The following is a 19,864-nucleotide window of genomic DNA, read 5'->3' as shown; positions in this document are numbered from 1 at the left end:
TCACTGCTGTCTTCTTTTCCTCAGCTGGTTATTAAAAGTAAGGGGGACCCCACGCCATTTATTCTCATTTAATTAGTTATTAGGTAAATACAAGTACAGAAAAGAACACACGCAAAGCACTGAAAAATATATATATATCTCACTGACATATTTCTACCTATCCATCTTTCTCTATCTTTGCACATCTAACACCTAAACATCGGTCATTTGTATTCTTCATTCTGATTCAGTACTTGACACACTGATGCTGCACATGGAAGTACACATACACACAATGGCTGGTGAAAGTATTCACCCCCTTGGCTTTTTACCTATTTTGCTACATTTCAACCGGTGTTTAAATATTTTTGTAATCCGATTTGTGTCTGATGCATCAGAACTAAATAGTCTAAGTTGGTGAAGTGAGAAAAATATACCCATAAATTAAATTTATGGGATCAAATAACTAAAAATTGGCATGTGCATATGTAGTTACCCATTTTGATATGAAGCTCCTAAAAAAATTTTGGTGCGCAAGCAATGACCTTCATAAGTCACATGCTTAGCGAAGGGAAGTCCACCTGTGTGCAATCTAAGTGTCCCAAGGTCTGTCAGTATATATACACCTTTTCTGAAAGGTTACAGAGGCTGCAACACCATTAAGCAAGAGACACCACTAGCCAAACACCACCAAGAAGACCAAGGAGATCTCCAAACAAATCAGGGACAAAGTTGTTGAGAAGTACAAGTCAGGGCTGAGTTATAAAAAAAAACTCAATCTCTGATGAGCCCTCAGAGCACCATCAAATCCATTATCATCTAACCACCTAACTTGAAGGAGATGGAGCAGTTTTGTCTTGAGCAGCCTGGGCAAAGTGCAGCCCGCGGGCCACATCGTTTCCTCTGGCTGTCTTAGTCCAGCCCGCAGACCGAGGGCCGTGAGTCTGGAAACAAGAGGTCCGTGTGCAGCACCGTGTCAGTCCGCTCGCTGTCTCCATAGGCGCAGCCAGCATTGGTGGAGGAGGGGCCTCCAGCCACTTCCTCCATCAATCAGTGTGTGAAACAGCTGATGTGATGATGGCATTTCATCGCATCAGCTGTGTACCACCGGAGAGTCAGCGCACCAGAGACAGTAACAGAAGCAGAGCGCTGGGGAACGGGACCTAGGTGAGTATGTGGTGTTTTTTTTTTTTTTTCTCTCATGTGTATGATCATGGGGATTCTATTGGGGTGACACAGCACAATGGGGCTGCCGTGCAGCACATGGGGATTCTATGGAGGTGACATGCAGTACATGGGGATTCTATGGGGCTGTCGTGCAGAACATAGTGAGGCTATGGGGGTGACATGCTGCGCTTGGGAAGGCTATGGGGGTGACATGCTGCGCTTGGGAAGGCTATGGGGGTGACATGCTGCACATGGGAAGGCTATGGGGTTGACATGCTGCACATGGGGAGGCTATGGGGGTGACATGCTGTACATGGGGAGGCTGCGTGGGGCTCATGCTGTACATGGGGAGGATGCGTGGGGCTCATGCTGTACATGGGGAGGCTGCGTGGGGCCCATGCTGTACATGGGGAGGCTGCGTGGGGCTCATGCTGTACATGGGGAGGCTGCGTGGGGCTCATGCTGTACATGGGGAGGCTGCGCGGGGCTCATGCTGTACATGGGGAGGCTGCGCGGGGCTCATGCTGTACATGGGGAGGCTGCGTGGGGCTCATGCTGTACATGGGGAGGCTGCGTGGGGCTCATGCTGTACATGGGGAGGCTGCGTGGGGCTCATGCTGTACATGGGGAGGCTGCGTGGGGCTCATGCTGTACATGGGGAGGCTGCGTGGGGCTCATGCTGTACATGGGGAGGCTGCGTGGGGCTCAAGAGTATATGGGGAGGCTGCGTGGGGGCTCATGCTGTACATGGGGAGGCTGCGTGGGGGCTCATGCTGTACATGGGGAGGCTGCGTGGGGGCTCATGCTGTACATGGGGAGGCTGCGTGGGGGCTCATGCTGTACATGGGGAGGCTGCGTGGGGGCTCATGCTGTACATGGGGAGGCTGCGTGGGGCTCATGCTGTACATGGGGAGGCTGCGTGGGGCTCATGCTGTACATGGGGAGGCTGCGTGGGGCTCATGCTGTACATGGGGAGGCTGCGTGGGGCTCATGCTGTACATGGGGAGGCTGCGTGGGGCTCATGCTGTACATGGGGAGGCTGCGTGGGGCTCATGCTGTACATGGGGAGGCTGCGTGGGGCTCAAGAGTATATGGGGAGGCTGTGTGGAGCCTCATACTGTATATGGGGAGGCTGGGGCCTCATGCAGTATGTGGGGAGCCTGTGTTGAGCCTCATGCAGTATACGTGGGGCCTGTGTGGAGCCTCATCCAGTGTATGGGGAGGCTGGGGCCTCATGCAGTATTCGGGGAGCCTGTGTGGAGCCTCATGCTGTACATGGGGAGGCTGCGTGGGGCCTCATGCTGTACATGGGGAGGCTGCGTGGGGGCTCATGCTGTACATGGGGAGGCTGCGTGGGGGCTCATGCTGTACATGGGGAGGCTGCGTGGGGGCTCATGCTGTACATGGGGAGGCTGCGTGGGGGCTCATGCTGTACATGGGGAGGCTGTGTGGGGGCTCATGCTGTACATGGGGAGGCTGTGTGGGGGCTCATGCTGTACATGGGGAGGCTGTGTGGGGGCTCATGCTGTACATGGGGAGGCTGTGTGGGGGCTCATGCTGTACATGGGGAGGCTGTGTGGGGGCTCATGCTGTATATACGGAGGCTTGAGGGGCTCATGCTGTACAAGGGGAGGCTGTGTGGAGCTCATGCTGTACATGGGGAGGCTGTGTGGAGGCTCATGCTGTACATGGGGAGGCTGTGTGGGGGCTCATGCTGTACATGGGGAGGCTGTGTGGGGGCTCATGCTGTACATGGGGAGGCTGTGTGGGGGCCCATGCTGTACATGGGGAGGCTGTGTGGGGGCTCATGCTGTACATGGGGAGGCTGTGTGGGGCTCATGCTGTACATGGGGAGGCTGTGTGGGGCTCATGCTGTACATGGGGAGGCTGTGTGGGGGCTCATGCTGTACATGGAGAGGCTGTGTGGGGCTCATGCTGTACATGGGGAGGCTGTGTGGGGCAAATGAGTATATGGGGAGGCTGTGTGGAGCCTCACACTGTATGTGGGGAGGCTGGGGCCTCATGCAGTATATAGGGAGCCTGTGTAGAGCCTCATGCAGTATATGGGGAGGCTGTGTGTAGCCTCATGCAGTATATGGGGAGACTGGGGCTCATGCAGTACATGGGGAGGCTGTGTGGGGGCTCATGCTGTATATATGGAGACTGTGTGTGGCTCATGCTGTATATAGGGAGGCTGTGTGAGGCTCATTCTGTATATAAAGGGCTGTGGAGAAGTTCATACGAAATACAGAAGGGGCTTGGATTCAATGATATACAGTGGGGAAAAAAAGTATTTAGTCAGTCAGCAATAGTGCAAGTTCCACCACTTAAAAAGATGAGAGGCGTCTGTAATTTACATCATAGGTAGACCTCAACTATGGGAGACAAACTGAGAAAAAAAAATCCAGAAGATCACATTGTCTGTTTTTTTTCATTTTATTTGCATATTATGGTGGAAAATAAGTATTTGGTCAGAAACAAAATTTCATCTCAATACTTTGTGATATATCCTTTGTTGGCAATGACAGAGGTCAAACGTTTTCTGTAAGTCTTCACAAGGTTGCCACACACTGTTGTTGGTATGTTGGCCCATTCCTCCATGCAGATCTCCTCTAGAGCAGTGATGTTTTTGGCTTTTCGCTTGGCAACACGGACTTTCAACTCCCTCCAAAGGTTTTCTATAGGGTTGAGATCTGGAGACTTGAAATGCTTCTTACGAAGCCACTCCTTCGTTGCCCTGGCAGTGTGCTTTGGATTATTGTCATGTTGAAAGACCCAGCCACGTTTCATCTTCAATGCCCTTGCTGATGGAAGGAGGTTTGCACTCAAAATCTCACGATACATGGCCCCATTCATTCTTTCATGTACCCGGATCAGTCGTCCTGGCCCCTTTGCAGAGAAACAGCCCCAAAGCATGATGTTTCCACCACCATGCTTTACAGTAGGTATGGTGTTTGATGGATGCAACTCAGTATTCTTTTTCCTCCAAACACGACAAGTTGTGTTTCTACCAAACAGTTCCAGTTTGGTTTCATCAGACCATAGGACATTCTCCCAAAACTCCTCTGGATCATCCAAATGCTCTCTAGCAAACTTCAGACGGGCCCGGACATGTACAGGCTTAAGCAGTGGGACACGTCTGGCACTGCAGGATCTGAGTCCATGGTGGCGTAGTGTGTTACTTATGGTAGGCCTTGTTACATTGGTCCCAGCTCTCTGCAGTTCATTCACTAGGTCCCCCCCTGTGGTTCAGGGATTTTTGCTCACCGTTCTTGTGATCATTCTGACCCCACGGGGTGGGATTTTGCGTGGAGCACCAGATCGAGGGAGATTATCAGTGGTCTTGTATGTCTTCCATTTTCTAATTATTGCTCCCACAGTTGATTTCTTCACTCCAAGCTGGTTGGCTATTGCAGATTTAGTCTTCCCAGCCTGGTGCAGGGCTACAATTTTGTTTCTGGTGTCCTTTGACAGCTCTTTGGTCTTCACCATAGTGGAGTTTGGAGTCAGACTGTTTGAGGGTGTGCACAGGTGTCTTTTTATACTGATAACAAGTTTAAACAGGTGCCATTACTACAGGTAATGAGTGGAGGAAAGAGGAGACTCTTAAAGAAGAAGTTACAGGTCTGTGAGAGCCAGAAATCTTGATTGCTTGTTTCTGACCAAATACTTATTTTCCACCATAATATGCAAATAAAATGAAAAAAAAACAGACAATGTGATTTTCTGGATTTTTTTTTCTCAGTTTGTCTCCCATAGTTGAGGTCTACCTATGATGTAAATTACAGACGCCTCTCATCTTTTTAAGTGGTGGAACTTGCACTATTGCTGACTGACTAAATACTTTTTTTCCCCACTGTATAGGGGGATGTCAGCATACTTAATTCTGCTCAATATTAAGTGATACAATTAATATTAATAAATTAATATTGAGTAGAATTAATTTCAAGCTATTGGTTCGGCCCTCCACAACAGTCATGGTCTCTTGTGTGGCCCCTCGGGAAAATTAAATGCCCACACCTGGTCTTGAGTAATGGGCAAAAAGTCCAGTGGCAAGATGTGGAAAGCTCATAGAGGGTTATCCAAAGCAACTTACAGCTGTAAGGCTGCGTTGACACGTTGCTTTTTTTTTTTAGTGTTTTCACGGCTTTTTTACGCGCGACAACGCAAAAAAACCACATCCCATGCAATCCTATGGGATTCAGCAATACTGTGCTAATGCTGCGCATTTTTCCGCTGCAAAATCGCTTGCGGAAAAATCCGCAGCATGCTCATTCTTTTTGCGGAATCGCGGGGATTCCGAACCCATAGGATTGCATTGAAACGCTCACTTTACACATGTGGCTATGCCCGTGTTCGGATGGTACCCAGGGTCTGGAGGAGAGGAAACTGTCCAGGCCTGAGTAGCATAATCCTGTAAAAAATAGAACAAAAATGAAAAAATATTGTTATTCTCAACTTCCAATGGCCCCCGATCTTCTTCACACCTCTCACCACGCTCCTGGCATCTTCCGGTACCAGTAATGCTTTGCGCAAATGGCCGCGATGACGTTGCTCTCTTGTGAGCGTGACGTCATCGCAGGTCCTTCGCGCAAAGCATTACTGGGACCGGAAGATGCCGGGAGCGCCGCAGAGTAGATCGGGGGCCGTAGGAAGGTGACAATAACATTTTTTTTTTTAATCATTTTTTACATCCTATCTTTTACTACTGATGCTGCATAGGCAGCATCAATAGTAAAAAGTTGGTCACACTTGTCAAACACTATGTTTGACGAGTGTGACCGACCTGTCAATCAGTTTTCCAAGCGATGCTACAGATTGCTTGGAAAATGCTAGCATTCTGCAAGCTAATTACGCTTGCAAAATGCTATTTTTTTGCGGGAATTCCGTATGCGAATTTCCCGCGGCAAGGAGTTGCAGAATTGCCAAGGAAATTTCCGCGGCAATTCTGCACGTGTGTACATAGCCTAATTGCCGTAAAAGGAGGTTCTACAAAGTATTAACTTTAGGGGGTGAATAGTTATGCACACTGAAGTTTCAGTAATTTTGTCTTGTTTGTTGATTGCTTCACTGTAAAAAGAAAATCAAATTTTCATAGTTGTAGGCATATTTTTTTACATGGACTCAGGCAAATCTTCCATCACCCAAAAAAATCTATTAACCCCTTTCTGACATCCGACGTACTATCCCGTCCACGGTACCCGGGCCCGTATGACCGTGGACGGGATAGTACGTCGAGCCCTTTAATGCGATATCGCGACTTACGTTGCAGTGATCGCATTAAAATTCTGACGCCATCTCACCTTAGGGAAGATGGCGTCGGCTCCCGGGCTGCGATCCCGCCCCCAGAGCGCTGAGATTGGCTGTTCAATTCTGAACAGCCAATCGCAGCATTTCTCATTGGCTGAAACAATGAGGTCCTAGGCTAGGATCGGTGTACCGATGTACTCGATCCTAGCCCCGGTGCCTGGCAACGCCAGGCACAGGCTTTTAGCCTCCCGGATTGGCACGATCGCCGATCTAATCAATCGCGACAATCACAGGGCACGCCCGGATCGGTTCTGTATTAGCACCGATCCCTTTGTGCTACCTAACTACAACCCTAACTGTTGATCCCTGCCCAATCTCTCTTCATCCACCCCAATCCCCCCATCCCCCTTTGTGCAGTCGCCGAGCATTGATTGGTGACGCAGTTCAATGATCAACACTTGCGCTCACTTTTTCTCAGCTCCCTTAGCGCCAACTCCGCACACACATCCCCCAGCCGCCAAACTTTGATAAGTGACACAGTTCACTTATCAGAGTTTGTGCCTGCCGTTTTCTTTTTTTTAACCCCCCCGCGCGCATATACGGCTGCCGTTGATCTTTAATAAGTAAAACAGTTCACTTATCAGAGTTCGTGCCGACTCTTAGATACTTTTATTTTCGCCACCCCCGTGCGCACATCCAGCAGCCTAATTTTGATAAGTGACAACGCAGTTCACTTATCAGATCTAGGGCCTGCTGTTTTAGACTTTTTTTCCCACAGCTTTTTCTTTTCAGAATAGTTTACAACAATCACTATCCCCTCCCACACATACAGTTTTCAATAAAGTACACCGAAGCACCATTTTCACACAAAAAACGTCATCAAACTCGTCCCAACAGCGCTATTCAATGGAGGAGGCATACTCTTTCCTTGCCTCCGACACTGATAGCGAGGGAGGGGATCCCACTTTTCTTTATTTTTCTGATTCTTCATCCTCTTCCCCCTCCTCGGGTCCTGCAGAACCGCCACGCAGACACTCCAGGACAGAAGATGAGGCAGCGCCCACCATGTCCGCAGCTGAACCAGCGCTCCCCGTATGGACCTCACCCCCCGAAAATTACGAGCCACTGATTCCTGATTTTGTGGCAGAATCAGGAGTCAAGTTTGACACCACCGGCCTCACAGAAATTGACATTTTCAAAGTCTTTTTCTCTGAGGATTTTATTAACCTCATGGTGGAGCAAACTAATTTGTACGCTCGTCAATTTTTGGAACAAAACCCACGTTCATCATTTTCAAACTGGTCTCCTGTAGACACAGCTGAAATGAAGCAGTTTAGGGGCCTGGTCCTCCATATGGGGACCCTGAAGAAGATCGAAGTTCGGCAATATTGAAGTGTTGATATTTTATATCTGTATATCTTTGTTTTATATCTTTATTTCTATATTATACTGATAATGCACAGCGTCCCGCACGAGATGACCCCAACTTTGACAGTTTTTTCAAAGTTCGGCCGATCATCGAACACTTCAAAAAAAAAAGTTTGCTGAAGTGTACGTGCCCAACAGGGACATCTGCGTGGATGAGTCCTTGGTTAATTTCAAGGGAAGGCTGCGATTCCGTCAATACCTGCCCAGTAAGAGGGCCAGGCACGGAATCAAACTCTATAAGCTGTGTGAGAGTACCTCAGGGTACACCCACAGGTTTAGAGTGTACGAAGGGAAGGACACCAGGATTGAAACCCATGAGTGTCCTCCTTTCCTGGGAGTGAGTGGGAAAATTGTGTGGGATTTGGTGCACCCACTGCTGGATAAAGGTTATCATCTCTACACTGATAACTTTTATACCAGCGTCCCACTCTACAAATCCCTCTCTGCGCGAGGTACCGCAGCCTGCGGTACTCTCCGCAAAAATCAGAGAGGCCTCCCGAAGACGCTACTTGGGCAGATGCTCAGAAAAGGTGAGAGCAGAGCCCAATGTAGCGACCACCTGCTGGTGGTCAAGTACAAGGACAAGTGGGATGTCCTTCTCTTGACCACCATACACCTGGCAGCGCCCTGTGCACTGTACGGGGTACCTCTACACAGGTCATCAAACCTGCCTGTGTACTGGGGTACAATAAAACATGTGGGGCGTTGATCTCTCAGATCAACTCCTCCAACCGTACAATGCTTTGAGAAAGGCCAAGGTGTGGTATAAAAAGCTGGCCGTGCACATCGTCCAAATGGCAATGCTCAACGCATTCCTGCTGTCATGATGTGCACGCCACACTGATATGTCGTACCTTCAGTTCTGGGAGGTAGTGGTTAAGGCCCTGATGTTTGTTACTCATGAAGGAGTGGGCCCCAGTAGTTCTGGAACTGAATGTGCTTGTATTGTACCAGGTCAGCATTTTCCGGGGGTGGTCCCGCCAACCCAAAGAATAGGCAAGCCGCAAAAAAGGTGTCGAGTGTGTTACAAAAAGGGAATACGCAGGGACACCATTTAGCAATGCAAAACAGAAGCCGCGGAGACACCATCACATGTTTCTCAACGCAAGCAATGACTAGCCAGGTCTTTCACCGGGAAGGAACAACCACGGGAAGGGCAGTCTCCAATGAAGGAAACCACCTATGCCAAAACATGGTATCCATCCACAGACAGCTGTTTCGGGGTATTTGCCCCTCATCAGTGTGGAGTAGGAAACTGGCTAGTAGGAGCAATGCCTAGTAGAAGACTGTGAAAAATGAGGATGATTGACTTGGGGGTTCAAAGTTCTCACCACACATCTAGATAAGTTCCTTAGGATGTCTAGTTTCCAAAATGGGGTCACTTGTGGGGGGTTTCTACTGTTTAGGCACATGAGGGGCTCTGCAAATGGAACATGACGCCCGCAGACCATCCCATCAAAGTCTGCATTCCAAAACGTCACTACTTCCCTTTCGAGCCCCGACGTGTGCACAAACAGTAGTTTTCTCCAACATGTGGGGTATCATACGCAGAACAAATTGGACAACAACTTTTGGGGTCCAATTTCTCCTGTTACCCTTGGGAAAATTAAAAATTGGGGACTAAGAAATCATTTTTGTGGAAAAAAAAATTATTTTTTTTCACGCCCAGGCATTATAAACTTTAGCGAAACACTTGGGGGTTCAAAGTGCTCACCACACATCTAGATAAGTTTCTTAGGGGGTGTAGTTTCCAAAATGGGGTCACTTGTGGGGGGTTTCCACTGTTTAGGCACATCAGGGGCTCGCCAAACACGACATGGCGTTCAATCTTAATTCAAGCCAATTTTAGGTTGAAAAAGTCAAACGGCACTCCTTCCCTTCTGAGCCCTGCCATGTGCCCAGACAGTGGTTCCCCCCCACATATTGGGTATCAGTGTACTCAGGACAAATTGGACAACAACTTTTTGGGTCCAATTTCTCCTGTTACCCTTGGGAAAATAAAAAAATTGTTGCTAAAACATCATTTTTGTGACTAAAAAGTTAAATGTTAATTTTTTCCTTCCATGTTGCTTCTGCTCCTGTGAAGCACTTGAAGGGTTAATAATCTTCTTGAATGCAGTTTTGAGTAGCTTAAGGGGTGCAGTTTTTAGAATGGTGTCACTTTTGGGTATTTTCTGCCATATAGACCCCTCAAAGTGACTTCAAATGTGAGGTGGTCCCTAAGAAAAATTTTTTGTAAATTTTGTTGTAAAAATGAGAAATCGCTGGTCAACTTTAAACCCTTATAACTTCCTAACAAAAAAAATGCTTCCAAAATTGTGCTGATGTAAAGTAGACATGTGGGAAATGTTATTTAGTAATTATTTAGTGTGACATACTGTATCTCTCTGTTTTAAGAGCATAAAAATTCAAAGTTTGAAAATTGAAAAAATTTCAAAATTTTTGCCATATTTCCATTTTTTCATAAATAAACGCAGATAATATTGAAGAAATTTTACCACTAAAGTGAAGTACAATATATCACGAGAAAATAATCTCAGAATCGCAAAGATCCGTTGAAGTGTTCCAACATTATTTCCTCATAAAGGAACAGTGGTCAGAATTGTAAAAATTGACCCGGTCATTAACGTGCAAACCACCCTTGGGGGTAAAGGGGTTAAATTCCAGGTTGTGAACTAGCAAAACACTAAAAATACCAAGGGCATGAATACATTTGCAAGCTATTGTATGTATGCCACAAGGATGGTGTCACAAAGACGGCACACGGACACAGACCTCAATGGCGCAATATCTTCTAACAGCCCAGGCACAGCAGCATCGCCCCGCTCTGGCCGCTGCCAGCCTCCGAAAGCAGCAACCCTGCCTTTTGTGACCCCGTTCGATCGCCCCCAGTAAGCTCACTTCAGATTATTAGATGTACTTGGAGGAAAAAAGTGTGTCTTATAATCCGAAAAATGCTGTAATTGTAAAATGCTATGAAATTTGTTGGGGCTATAAAAATGAAATTATTATTGAGCCAAAAACACTTACCTGTCATTCTTTCCTTGTTTTTGCTTTTTCCTTGCTGGTTCAAAACCATTTTTCTACAAGAAGTAAAATAAGAGATAAAAAAGTAAAGTTTTATTTGGCTACCATTTAACTTCATCTTGGACTGTACACCTCTACTTGTAAATTGTATGGAAAACTACAAAAAATTTTTTTTTTATATACTAGCTGAAGAGCCCAGGCATAGTAACTAACTACGGTTAGTTAGAACAAATTATAATGAATAATATATATATATATATATATATATATATATATATATATATATACATACAGTCATATGTTAAAGTTTGGGCACCCCTATTAATGTTAATTTTTTTTCTTTATAACAATTTTGGTTTTTGCAACAGCTATTTCAGTTTCATATATCTAATAACTGATGGACTCAGTTATATTTCTGGATTCAAATGAGGTTTATTGTACTAACAGAAAATGTGCAATCTGCATTTAAACAGTATATACACTGTGTTCCAAATTATTAAGCAAATTATATTTTTCTCTGATTTTCCTAAATAGTCGGTACAAATGACAGTCAGTCTAATTAATAAAGGTCATCACCGGTTAGAGTATACACCAAATTTTATTGAAGAAACCTCCCAATGATAACAGTATAATCTCCAAAATGAATAAAAACTCAAATTGCACTGTTCCAAATTATTAGGCACATTAGAATTTCTAAACATTTGATATGGTTTAAAGAACTGAAAATGCTCATTTGTGGAATTTGCAGCATTAGGAGGTCCCATTCACTGAACAAAAAAGCTATTTAACTTCAAAACATTCCTAACAGGCCAAGTTACATATTAACATACGAACCCTTCTTTGATATCACCTTCACAATTCTTGCATCCATTGAAATTGTGAGTTTTTGGAGAGTTTCTGCTTGTATTTCTTTGCATGAAGTCAGAATAGCCTCCCAGAGTTGCTGTCTTGATGTGAACTGCCTCCCATCCTCATAGATCTTTTGCTTGATGATACTCCAAAGGTTCTCCATAGGGTTGAGGTCAGGGGAAGATGATGGCCACACCATGAGTTTATCTCCTTTTTTGCCCATAGCAGTCAATGACACAGAGGTATTCTTTGCAGCATGAGATGGTGCATTGTCATGCATGAAGATGATTTTGTTCCTGAAGGCACGGTTCTGCTTTTTATACCATGGAAGACAGCTGTCAGTCAGAAACTCTATATACTTTGCAGAGGTCATTTTCACACATTCAGGAACCTTAAAGAGCCTTACCAGCTGTTTCCCCATGATTCCGTCCCAAAACATGACTCCTCCAACTCCTTACTGACGTCGCAACCTTGTTGTGACAGTGGCCAACCACCAACCATCCACTACTCCATCCATCTGGACCATCCAGGGTTGCTCGACACTCATCAGTAAACCAGACTGTTTGAAAATTAGTTTTCATGTATATCTGGGCACACTGCAACCGTTTCTGCTTGTGAGCACTGTTTAGGGGTGGCCGAATAGTAGGTTTATGCACCACAGCAAGCCTTTGAAGGATCCTACACCTTGAGGTTCGAGGGACTCCAGAGGCACCAGCAGCTTTAAATATCTGTTTGCTGCTTTGTAATGGCTTTTTAGCAGCCACTCTCTTAATCCAATGAACTTGCCTGGCAGAAACCTTCCTCATTCTGCCTTTATCAGCACAAACATGTCTGTGCTCAGAATCAACCAAAAATCTCTTAACAGTACAATGATCACGTTTAAATTTTTGGGAAATATCTAATGTTTTCATCTCTTCACCAAGGCATTGCACTATTTGATGCTTTTCAGCAGCAGAGAGATCCTTTTTATTTCCTAAATTCCTTGAAACCTGTGCCCTGCTTAATTCTTAAGTAGTTTTCCTTTAATTGAGCTCATATTGTAAACTAATTATCACAGGCGTTTGAGATTGATTTCAGTGATCCAAAGAGCCCTGATACACAATACCATCTATGAGTTTATTTGAAAAACAAAAAATTACATCTTTAGGACACTTAAATCCAATTTGCATAATAATTTGGAACACAGTGTATTTATATATATATATTCACTATAATATCCCTCATCGTCCCTTCAGCCAGAGCTACCGGACTACTACCCCTAATATCTCACATCATCCCGTCACCCAGAGCCACCGGACAACTACCACTAATATCCCACATCATCCCGTCACAGCCGCAGGACTGCTACCCCTAATATCCCACTTCATCCCGTCAGTCAGAGGCACCAGCAACTACCACTAATATCCCACATCATCCCGTCACAGCCGCCGGACTACTACCCCTAATATCACACATCATCCCGAGTGGATTTGCCCTGACTTCCATACCAATGATCCCTTTTATAGAAGCCTGGGGTGAGAATCAGAGCGCTGAGGGATTTACCCTAACTTCCTTACCGGAGATCCCTTTAAGAAAGCCTGGGATCAGAACCAGAGCGCTGAGTGGATTTGCCCTGACTTGCATACCAATGATCCCTTTAATACAACCCTGGGGTCAGAATCAGAGCACTGAAGGATTTGCCCTAACTTCCGTACAGGAGATCCCTTTAAGAGAGCCTGGGGTCAGTACCAAAGCATTTGAAGGCAATTGCCCTGACTTCCATACCGGGGATCCCTTTAAGAGAGGACTGGGGTCAGTACTAAAGTGCAGATTGGATTTGCCCTTACTTCCATACCAGGGATCCCTGTAAGAGGGGCCTTGGGTCATAACCAGAGCGCTGAGTGGATCTGCCCTAACTTCCATACCGGGAATCTCTTTAAGAAAGCCTGGGATCATAACCAGAGCGCTGGATGGATTTGCCCTGACTTGCATACCAATGATCCCCTTTAATAAGAACCCTGGGATCAGAATTAGAGCGCTGAGGGAATTTCCCTAACTTCCGTACAGGAGATCCCTTTAAGAGAGCCTGGGGTCAGTACCAGAGCATTTGAAGGCAATTGCCCTGACTTCCATACCGAGGATCCCTTTAAGAGAGGACTGAGGTCAGAACCAAAGCAATGGATGGATTTGCCCTGCCTTCCATACCGCAGATCCCTTTAAGGCCTGGGGTAAGTACCAAAACGCTGAGTGGATTTGCCCTAACTTGCATACCAATGATCCATGGGGGGGGGGGGATTCATTTCTGTCATGTGCTCCTTTCTGGGGGGCAGACAATGGCTGGGATCTTATGTTCCTGGGGATGCTAGATTTCTCACACCATGTCAGTGTCTGCTGAGGTGTTGTCAAGTGGGAAAACTTGCTCATAGCAAGCAATCACAGCTCAGCTTCTTTTAACCAGCTCTGGTGAAATGATAGATGCTTAGTGATTGGTTGCAAGGAAAACTGTTGCTCATAGCAACCAATCACAGCTCATTTTCCTTTGAACAGCTCTGGTGAAATTAAAGAGGCTTCGTGAATGGTTAGTGATACACACATACATACATTCAGTTTTATATATAGAGATATATATATATTCATTGTCATGGACAAATACATAACCCGGCACTAAATCAACAGGCCAGCTAACATTACAGGTGACAAAACGGCATAATTAGACCACCTCACAAAAACTCACATGGGCAAGAGGAGAACGAACAGGGAGTATATTTCTATCTTTCTGTGTTACCCGAGACCTTTTATAAAGCACAGTGGGAATAGATTGTTACATACAGTGCCTTGTGAAAGTATTCGGCCCCCTGGAACTTTTCAACCTTTTCCCACATATCATGCTTCAAACATAAAGATACCAAATGTAAATTTTTGGTGAAGATTCAATAACAAGTGGGACACAATTGTGAAGTTGAATGAAATTTATTGGTTATTTTAAATTTTTGTGGAAAGTCACAAACTGAAAAGTGGGGCGTGCAATATTATTTGTCCCCTTTAACTTAATATTTTGTTGCGCCACCTTCTGCTGTGATTACATCTGCAAGTCGCTTGGGGTATGTCTCTATCAGTTTTGTACATCGAGAAACTGAAATTCTTGCCCATTCTTCCTTGGCAAACACCTCGAGCTCAGTGAGGTTTGATGGAGATCGTTTGTGAACAGCAGTTTTCAGCTCTTTCCACAGCTTCTCGATTGGATTCAGGTCTGGACTTTGACTTGACCATTCTAATACCTGGATACGTTTATTTGTGAACCATTTCATGGTAGGTTTTGATTTATGTTTGGGATCATTGTTTTGTTGGAAGACAAATCTCCGTCCCAGTCTCAGGTCTTTTGCAGACTCCAACAGGTTTTCTTCAAGAATGGTCCTGTATTTGGCTCCATATATCTTCCCATCAATTTTAACCATCTTCCCTGTCCCTGCTGAAGAAAAGCAGGCCCAAACCATGATGCTGCCACCACCACGTTTGACAGTGGGGATGGTGTGTTCAGGGTGATGAGCTGTGTTGCCTTTACGCCAAACATATCGTTTGGCATTGATGCCAAAAAGTTAAATTTGAATTTCATCTGACCAGAGCACCTTCTTCCACATGTTTGGTGTGTCTCCCAGGTGGCTTGTTGCAAACGTTAAACGACACTTTTTATGGATATCTTTGAGCAATGGCTTTCTTCTTGCCACTCTTACATAAAGGCCAGATTTGTGCAGTGTACGACTGATTGCTGTCCTACGGAAAGACTGTCCCACCTCAGCTGTAGATCTCTGCAGTTCATCCAGAGTGATCATGGGCCTCTTGGCTGCATCTCTGATCAGTCTTCTCCTTGTTTGAGATGAAAGATTAGAGGGACGGCCGGGTCTTGGTAGATTTGCAGTGGTATGATACTCCTTCCATTTCAATATGATCGCTTGCACAGTGCTCCTTGGGATGTTTAAAGTTTTGGAAATCATTTTGTATCCAAATCTGGCTTTAAACTTCTCCACAACAGTATCACGGACCTGCCTCTTGTGTTCCTTGGTCTTCATGATGCTCTCTGTGCATAAAACAGAACTCTGAGACTATCACAGAGCAGGTGCATTTATACAGAGAATTACACACAGGTGGATTATATTTATCATTATTAGTCATTTAGGACAACATTGCATCATTCAGAGATCCACAATGAACTTCTGGAGTGAGTTTGCTGCACTGAAAGTAAAGGGGCCAAATAATATTGCACGCCCCACTTTTCATTTTTTGAATTTCCACAAAAATATAAAATAACCAATAAATTTCGTTCAACTTCACAATTGTGTCCCTCTTGTTGTTGATTCTTCACCAAAAATTTGCATTTGGTATCTTTACGTTTGAAGCATGATATGTGGGAAAAGGTTGAAAAGTTCTAGGGGGCCGAGTACTTTCACAAGGCACTGTACATTTACATTAAACCACCATACCCTCACACACAACGGAAGACAAAGGAGCGTATGTATCCAAAAAATAGATTTTATTAAATGTAGAAATTTACCTGAATAAAATGATGCCTCATGTCTATAAACAAATTTTTGCAAAACTACTGCCACAATCATAATATAATGGAAATATTAAATTACACATCAATTAGACATAACGCACTGGATCTATATAATCCATTAAATAGACAACTTATAAAGAATGTTTAGTACATCTCCATATATATTCATAAATTCATCTATGATCAAACCCTTCAACATGTGGTTCATAGCATATCTTAGTGTCTATTAATTTATAATAAAGAAATCCAATCTCACAAATGAATGAATAAAATGTCTCAGTGCTTAAAATAAATAGTGATATAGATATCTCCATAAGGCTATGTGCCCACATAGCGTTTTAAAACGCTCACTAAAAACCGGACTCCTTCCCAGAAATCGCGCGTTTTTTTTCACCGCGATTTTACCGCGATTATGATCGCGATTTTCGCGTGCGATATTCAAGCACTTTCCAAGCATCGCTTGGAAAGTGATTGACAGGTTGGTCACACTCGTCAAACATAGTGTTTGACAAGTGTGACCAGGTTTTTACTATTGAGGCCGCTTATGCGGCATCAATAGTAAAAGATAGAATGTTAAAATGCTAAAAAAAAAATAAAAAAAATCGGTGTATATTTACCTTCCGGCGTCCCGCGCTGCATTCCCGGGCCTCAGCGTTCCCAGTAATGCCTTGCGAGACCTGTGATGACGTAGTCTTGCGTTGCTATAGCGATCTCGCGAGACCACTAGAGTCACGCGAGACTACGTCATTACAGGGCCTTGCCGCAAGGCATTACTGGGAACGCTTAGGCCGGGAATGCAGCACGGGACATCGGAAGGTAAATATACCCCGATTTTTTATTTTTTATTCTTTTTTTTACAGGGGTATGGTACCCAGGGCCTGGAGGACAGTCTCCTCTCCTCCACACCGTGGGTACCAACCGCACATGAGAAGCTTAACTTCCCGCATGGTGGGCATAGCCACATGCGGGAAGTAAGCGATTCTCATGCATTCCTATGGGTGCGGAATCGCGGCAATTCTTTGCGATTCCGCACAAAAGAATGAGCATGCTGCAATTTTTTCCGCGATGCGATTCCGCCACGGAAAAAAGCGCAGCATTAGCACAGCATGTGCGGAATGCCATAGGAATGCATGGGGGGCGTTCTGTACACGATTTTTAAACGTTTTCACAGCGTTTTCGCACCGAAAATCGCGGCAAAAATGCTTAAAAATCGCTACGTGGGCACACAGCCTAACCCTTGTATCTAACTCCATACATCGACCACATAATGAAATGTCTCAATACCCAAAATGAACAAGACAGATCTGCTGGCACTACATGTAAGTACGGGCATAAATATGTGCATCAGTGCACCGCAAATAACCTAATGGTCTCAACTAGCAATAACGGGAAGGGACTAAGTACAAGGGACGCATATCAGAATATCAGTTTTACCTTAGCGGTGAGCAGAAGGATAATAATAAATTAATAATAAATTTTATTTCTATAGCGCTAACATATTCCGCAGCACTTTATATTTCAGAGGGGACTTGTACAGACAATATACATTACAGCATAACAATAATCACATAGATCATAACAGATACCAAGAGGAATGAGGGCCCTGCTCGCAAGCTTACAATCTATGAGGAAAGAGGGAGACACGAAAGGTGGGTGGTAACAGTTGCCCTGATTGTATGGACCAGCCATAATGTTAAGTGTGTGACAGTACGGATGCAGAGGGCTAATGGATGCCTAAAGCATGTGGGAACATGATGCGGGGAACCTGGTTATGGTAAAAAACTTTATCATAACTTTATCATCAAGGATGCCGCGTCTAGCACCCCAATGCGCGTTGCGTTTCGCAATTTCTTCTTCCAGGTGCGTGTATGATGGGAGAGGTTAGAAGTCTATGTAAATGCCCGCAAGCCAATCAAAAGGGGGGCTGAACATATCAGGTGACATAAAAAAAGTGTGATGCCCTGCTTCATTTTAAAACCCACCCCTGGCCGCACAGTACAAAGCTCAGAAGGGAAGGAGCACTGTACTATAGTGCAGATTTTACTGTTATGGTTTGTGGCTACCATAACCCACTGAGAAAGCCCCTGAGGTGCCAGAACAGCAGAACACCTCATATGTGACCCCATTTTACAAACTATATCTCTCAATGAATTCATATAAGGCCAGAGTCACACAAGCTTGTGACATAAAACACGATAGTACTGGAAGCGATATGCTAATAACAATCTGCTTCAGCTCTGCTATGAGTGTGAGCCAAGTGTCATGATATTGTGCTCCGATTCCCTCTCATGAGAAACTCGCAGTCCAGGTGCGGAAGAGACAAAGAAAGTAATTTCTCCATCTCCTACATATTGCTTTTTTTTTTTTTTTTTTTAAATCAGATAATTTTTATTCAACAAGTAAAGCAAGTACAATTTACACCCAATAAATTACAATTAGGCATTTATAAGATTTTGTCCCCCCCCCCCCCCCCCCCCAATCACCCGCTCCACCCTCAGTAGACAGCAATCAAATATTCCACATCGCTTTGGGAACCAAAATCACATTTAGCAATAAATACCACCCTGTAATATGCAGCAGGACACTCACTCAGATGCCTTTATGTGGTCTCCAAACTATTTCAAATGTCCACACACCTACATTATCTGCAACCATTATGCCCAAATTTATTCAAACTTTTTTAACGCATCCCTTCTCCGATATATACTTTCTTCCAAACAAACTGTATAATCCACTTGCTGAATATATTCCTTTCTAGAGGGTGGTTCAGCACTCACCGAATACCTGGCAATTATTTCCTGGCCATGGACAGCAGCTTAGCCACGGCCAACTTCTTGGAGATATTAATTCCAATTTCTGACAAAAAGGAGAGAAAGAAATAGGCCAAGAGCAGGGGATCACCCTGGATAGGACATAGCATATGTAATACAAATTTTATTAAACATAGCATCAAGGACCAGATCAGCCAGACCATTAGGGGCTAGAGAGGGTCTAAGTGGACAGAGAAAATCTCCATAGCCACCCCAAATGATAACCACACATGCAAATCAGCACAATACAAAACCCATGAGAAGTGAAGTGGGGCAGGTAGAGCCAGAGACACGACACGTCGCCACTCTAGGTGGCTTCGTCAGGGGTACAGATTGCCAGTCAGCTGTGTCAATATATATGGTTGCATAATTAGTAGATAGGGAGCTGCTGCTTACCATGACAGGGTAAACCTCCAATATACCTGAGATTCAACTGTGAGCTGGCAGCCATAGCTATGGATCAGTGACTAACCGCTGACTCTCAGGTCATTATCCCTTGTACGTTTTTTTGTAATTATTGGGTTGGAATTTCATCATTTTTTCATTGTATTTGTATGGGTTTCTGACTCATATGCTCTATATTACCTATGTGTGGGCTTACTAATTCTCCTATTGAGAATCCTGTTTACATGGACCTAGGGATATAGGCATCATTCTCGGTGTGGGTGATAGTTGGTAGCAGGTGGGTTGCTCTATTATGAGCATTGTATTATTTGTGTATGTGTCACATTTGTGACCATTTTTAATGTTTTTAAGAATTTTTGCTGTTTGCTGTGTTTAATAAAATTTGTATTACATATGCTATGTCCTATCCAGGGTG

At 44.7% G+C, this 19,864-nt stretch overlaps 1 protein-coding gene across 4 annotated transcripts in view; it reads right to left on the bottom strand.

Moving 5' to 3' along the window:
• FSAF1 (40S small subunit processome assembly factor 1) overlaps window positions 1-19,864 on the bottom strand; it is a 206,768-nt gene that overhangs the window by 44,397 nt on the left and 142,507 nt on the right. For 3 of the 4 annotated variants that reach the window (XM_073551874.1, XM_073551872.1, XM_073551873.1), the window contains one exon: window positions 10,855-10,907. The exons of the other annotated variant lie outside the window; for it this stretch is intronic. In XM_073551874.1, coding sequence (XP_073407975.1) covers window positions 10,855-10,907 — 53 coding nt within the window. The remainder of the gene's footprint in view (window positions 1-10,854; window positions 10,908-19,864) is intronic. 4 annotated transcript variants of the gene reach the window in all.

The sequence above is a fragment of the Dendrobates tinctorius genome, unplaced genomic scaffold (genome assembly GCF_039654945.1).
Source record: "Dendrobates tinctorius isolate UK_male_01 unplaced genomic scaffold, ASM3965494v1 ptg000181l, whole genome shotgun sequence".
NCBI lineage: Eukaryota > Metazoa > Chordata > Amphibia > Anura > Dendrobatidae > Dendrobates > Dendrobates tinctorius.
This window is presented reverse-complemented; position numbering and strand designations above follow the sequence as displayed.